This window comes from Charadrius vociferus, unplaced genomic scaffold, assembly GCF_000708025.1.
Source record: "Charadrius vociferus isolate BGI_N301 unplaced genomic scaffold, ASM70802v2 scaffold409, whole genome shotgun sequence".
NCBI classification, from domain to species: Eukaryota; Metazoa; Chordata; class Aves; order Charadriiformes; family Charadriidae; genus Charadrius; species Charadrius vociferus.
In genome coordinates, this window is record NW_009650082.1 from 880727 (window position 1) to 886272 (window position 5546).

Below are 5546 nucleotides of genomic sequence, written 5' to 3' on the forward strand. Positions count from 1 at the left end.
GTCAGAAAGAGCAAAGAAGAAATGTTTCTCTCTATTTTGTCAGGTTACTTGGTGCATTTGACAGCGCTCTGTGTATAATCAGGTTCCCCATTTCCTCTTTGCAATCAGCTCTTCATTGTGTGGGTTTCCTTGCAGAATTCAGGAGAGCAAAACATTTTAGCAAATTAAGAAAAAAGTGTGTTCTTTTTAAGCCCACAATAATTGGCAGCTTTTAGTAGCTGAGTTTGTTTGTTTTGTCTTGTTGATTCGATTAGAAGTCGATGGTGACTTGGTGTTTGTGCGTGCTGCTGAGAGCAGCCATGTCCTCAGCGGGTGCTGTGGGGCAGAGGTGCGTTTTCGCCTGTCACTAAAGCACCTGGTGCTTGTGTTGGCAGAAAAAAGACTCTGCATGAAAATCGGGGCATGAGGGACAAGTAGCACCTGGGTGAAATGGACAGTCGTGTTTCCTTCTCTAAATTGAGAGAAATATGAAAGGGGGGGGGAAGCACAAGTCAGTATTCTTGTACGTACTTTTTTTCTGGATTCCCCAAATCGCCTTGTTTTTGTTAGGTTCTGGGGAAAACCTGCCACCAGGAGAGAAAAGCTGGCTTTTTTTTTTTTTTTTTTTTTAGATTTCATGACTGTTAAGAACATCCTGCAGGCTGGTGCTAGCTGTAATCAGTGCAGGATCGATCCAAAGCTTTCTCCTGGAGTTGGTGGATGGCCATGAACAGCATCTGTGTAACCAAGTAACTGCCTGGTTGTCGTCATGGCTTGTTAAACCTTGAACTTGGTGATTTCCCTCTGTGTTAAGTGTGGCGTTGTGCATTTACCTTATGAAACTGCAGGGCATGGGCATTTGCAGGAATTGCTGAATGAATGAAGAACAACTTTATTTCTGTTGTCCTGGGCCACTTTTCTGCAGCAGAAGGCTGAATGCAGCACTGACATTGCTGCTGCATCGTTGTCACCTGTCTTCAGGTCTTGGCCTCTCCTCTAGCTTCTTCCTGCTAGTGGGATCAAAGCAATCATCCCGCTTTTTTACTTGGAAGATCTGGCTACGGGAAACCCAGTTGTTTAGTCCTGGGCACACTGAGTGTGGCATTCTTGATACAAACTGTTCTTAATTATCCTTGTAATATACTAAACCTGAATTTTTAATCCTCCTTTTTCTTTTGTGTCGTGCTAGCTTGCTTCTGCTGAAGAATGGCTACTCTTGTTTCACTCTCTGGTTTAGATGTGCCAACAAGAGCTGCCCTGCTGCCTTTGCAGTTGACCAGGAGATTATTAGTAGAAGAGGAGGTATATTTTAAGGCAGGCCTTTGATCTGTGTGAGAAGATCCCCCCAGGAGTGCCCCGGCGGTGTTCTGCTGGCGGGGCTGTCCTACGGGGCTGGTTGCAGCTCTCCACACCAGCAAAGCCTTGCAGAACTGGACCTGCAGCTTTGCTGTGCCTCCCTGTGATTTATGTGAAAGGGTTCCCATAGGCACGGTGGTAATTTTATGGTGGCTTGTGAAGTAGTGTCGTCTGCTGCTTTCCAGTAGCTGCTCGTGCTCTCTGTTCCCCAGCAGCTGGAGAATGGTGCTCTCCACTCTCCCAGGGGCACATGCAGCGATTGCAACCTTTTCTTGTTGAAATGATGAAAAAACTGTTCATGGAGTCATAGTGTTATTTGCTTCACACTGGAGATGCAGGAGAAATGGGTATTTAGAGTATCTTTATAGTACTGTGGATTATATGGGTTCTTCCTGTTGGGAATGTAATATCCTGGTTGTCCAGGAGAAATTTTAAAAGGACAAGAGGAACTTGCAATGGGAAGATCAGTTGGTTGCTTCTGCTGCGCTGTTCCTTTATGCTGTGGTCTGTTACGGTGTTTCACCATCCTTCCTGGTGCTGTTTGCTGGGCAGCCTTTCGTCAGGAACTGTCCTCACCTCACTGCTTGGAAATGATCAGGCATAGATTTTCTTTTTACTGTGGCATGTAATTCTGAGTTCAGAGCTTTACAGTTTTATTTTGCAAAAATCCTGAAGAAAGGTGAAAAGCAACTTAGGACACCCCCCACTCCTCCTTTCTTTTTTCCCTTAATCCACAAGGTAAAACATAGAACCCTGGCATGGCATTTATTTGTGGGTTCTTTGTCATAAAGGAAAGGTAGGGAGGAGTGGTGCATAAAAATAACCCCTTTTCACTATTTTTTTCCCCATAATCAGATTGTTCTATGTGTCTTTGCATCTGATTTCTAAAAGGAAAGGGTGCGTCGGGCTTAATCCGCTGGTCACGTGCTGCTGGCCAGGTTGTTTCCCTAGATAAGCAGTCCCCATCTTCTGTATTTATCTGGAATATTTTAGAACGTTTTAGCTGGAGCGAAAAATATTTGTGCCAAAGCAACTGAGCCGATTCTGACAACAAATCTGGCTGGCGTGTGTGCTCTTGTGGAGTCCTGAGGGAAATGGAAATAAGAGACAGCAACTGGCAGCTCTTGCTTGAGAAGAGCCCGTGGCGGAGCACAGTCCTGAGTGAGGGAAGTGATGGTCCTGCTCTCCCGCATGTCCCAATACCTGGGTGGCAGCTGGTTCCTTAGCAGGTCCCCCCCAAAGCATCTCTCCCAGGAACCCACGCTTAATATTTCCTTCTTAAAACTGTATCTAAATCCTCCTATGGTTCATAGCCTTGTGTCTGATTGGATCTGGGAACACTGGTCTTGAAAACAGGGAGGCATTTCTGAGACTGCTGCTGAGACAGAGTTGCTGCACACCAAGGATTTTGTCTTCAGCGAGCTCAGTGCTTGTCTGTGCTGTGTCACTCTGTGTCCCCAGGGAGATCCTCCCAGGCTGCTACCCCATCTGGCCCGTCACATCCCAAATATCTGCTTCTTAGCTTTTTTCATACCTACTGTTTGTAAGCATCCTTACTCTCTGCAACAAATGCCTGAAACCAAGCCCTCTTTTGGCTTTCCTTGCCCTTCTCACCTTTTTGAGTGTATGGAGGCAGGTGGGAGTGTTGCTGTAGTTGATAGTTAATGGAGTAGAGGAGAATGAGAAAGTGACAGTGGCTCTGCAGAAGACAGCAGCAGCCAGTGAGCGGCTTCCCTCCACAACTCATGAGTGAGCTCCCAGCGCCTGAGCGCTCCGTGTTCGGGCTGTGTTTGATTTACCGCCTGTGCTTGTTTCTCCTTGCAGGAATGGATAATCAGACAGTGCTGGCTGTGCAGTCCTTACTGGATGGTCAAGGAGGTGTGACGGATCCATCTGCTCAAAATGTCAACTCTTCGAATGCCATCCAGTCGATGGGTGAGTCCTAGTAGCACTGGGAGAGAGAGAAGAGGGGCAGGGACTGCAGATTTCTTCCTACAAGGTGCACTTGGAACAGCCGGCAGAGCGGCTGTGCGTGTAGTGTGCTGCTATGGGTGTTGTGAGCCCTCGGCAGGACTAGGCAGAGCAGAAAGGAGGAGACAAGTGCCCGAGTGAGCAGAGATGATTTTGGAGGTGGTCATGACAATAGACTTGACCATGCTTTTCCAATAAAGCATGAAGGGAGGGAGCAGTCACTAGTGCTTGTTACTGTTCCCATTTTTTATTTAATGAGCCATTCCTGAGATTCTCTGGGGATGTACAACTACTCCCGTCATTGAGTATCTCATCTATGTGAATGAATACAGGAACTGGTTGTTCATGTGCACATGAACACTCATAGTGCTTGAGTAGGACTTGCTGGGTGGATAATGAGTTATATCTTGGAGGAGTTACAGTCTGTGTCCCCAAAAACGTTCTGCTTCGGACTGTGAGTCAGACAGGAGGTGCAGCCTTGTGAGTCCAACTGGATCAAGTGCAAAATGCTGTGTACTTATGTGGTTTGCCAACGCTGCAAATTTCATTTAGGATATGGTAACTGGGTTTTCTTATTTCTGCTTTTAACTTCAAGCAGAGGCACCAGAAACTAGTGGTCTTGTTGGGGCGTGGGTTTCGGACATAAGCTGCCATTGACTCTGTGCCCTAATCCAAGTTACTTCTTTTCCTTTGTGCAACCTTTGTAATAAAATCTACCTCAGCCAGCATAATGCAGGTCCTTTGGAAGAAGCTGTTTTGACTACAAGCAGAGGGTGCTACAGGAGCAAGGCTGGGTTGGTTGTTCATGTCTTTGAGATGAGAAGACGGACCACGGGATTCAGTTTGTCACAGGGAGATGGCAGGTTTTGTATGTAGGAACATGGCTGAGACGGGCACATCAGTTGGCTTTAGGGGGAGCTTGGGACTGGGGAGGAGGGACAGTTTGGCCCTTGCAGCTGATCTCTCCTGACGATGATGTCCTTGAGGTGTTAAGATCCAAAAGGTGTCTGTTTTCCTATGGCTGTGGTTGTTAGGTGTAGCACTGGGGAATGCAGGAGAAAGGCCGGAGCAGTGATCTGGTCCTCTTAATTGCAGATGACGAAGATGTGTTCCTCTGTGGGAAGTGTAAGAAGCAGTTCAACTCACTGCCTGCCTTCATGACCCACAAAAGAGAGCAGTGCCAGGGAAACACCCCTTCCCTCTCCACGGTCTCACTGGCCACCAACAGTGTGTACAGCCCCTCCATCACATCGGTGCAGCAGGCTCCGAGTGCCAGCCGGCAGGTACCGTACTGCAGGCAGAGGCTCTACTGCTCTGTCACCATGGTTTGGGGAGTGGGGGGAACTCTGAGTGATGCTTTTAGATCCAGTGGTGCCTCATGACAGACCTCTCTTCTAGGAGGCTCAGTTGTGGACCTGTTGGCTTTTTACCTCATGTTTAAAGCTGCCTGGTCCCCTGCAGTTGAGGTGTCCTCCAGCATGAGTGTCTGATAGCCTTTTTTTCAGGACAGGAGGGGTTTTGTATTATATCTGTGCTACAGCCAGCCTTTGGTTCTACACGAGAGCCTCGGTGTCACAGCCTGGTGGGCTGGCTGTGTGCTTGGGTGGACACTGTGTGGTGCTCAGGGTGGAATGGCTCTTGCTGTTCCCTGGGCTGTGGTCTGGGTTGTGGGCAGAAGAGGAGGGCAATGTCTGGCAGCTTCATCCCTGCATCCCTCCTCTCAGGCTCCTGCAGATAAACCCATGTAATGTGGTGTGATGAGTATCAAGGGAATATTCTCTCTGAAGTAACTCTCCTTCCCAACAGACTTCTCAGGAGCAAGTCCCTTGTGCATGACATGTACTGTGCCTACAATCATGGTGGTTTCTGAAGTGCTTTCAAACCAACTGCTTTTTTCAAGTCAACATAGTCCCAGTGCTGCCCAGGGCTGCAAATACGGGTTGTTTCCACCCAGAAAATGGGACAGCCTCCATACCCTCCTATAATCTGACTCCACTCTGAAGAGATGAGCCTGATATTCACTGTCTGCAGCGAGAGCAGCCTCCTGCAGTTCTCCACCTTTCCTAGCTGGGGGAAGCACCCAGGAAAGGCCTAAACTTGTCTGCGACCAGTTTGTCCTGCAGAACTTGTTTAATAACCCCTGATTGTAGCTAGTGGCCACTTTCCCGAGCCACTGTGATATTTTTTACCTCCGTTTCTGAAGAACGTTTCTGTAGCTGCCGGATCCTTACGACTCGAAA

The 5546-nt window shown here is 48.0% G+C and overlaps 1 protein-coding gene across 1 annotated transcript in view; it reads left to right on the plus strand.

Moving 5' to 3' along the window:
- The first annotated feature begins 3161 nt into the window (after positions 1-3161).
- ZNF341 (zinc finger protein 341) overlaps positions 3162-5546 on the plus strand; it is a 16627-nt gene continuing 14242 nt past the window's right edge. The window contains exons 1-2 of the mRNA XM_009892114.1: positions 3162-3270; positions 4402-4589. Coding sequence (XP_009890416.1) covers positions 3162-3270; positions 4402-4589 — 297 coding nt within the window. The remainder of the gene's footprint in view (positions 3271-4401; positions 4590-5546) is intronic.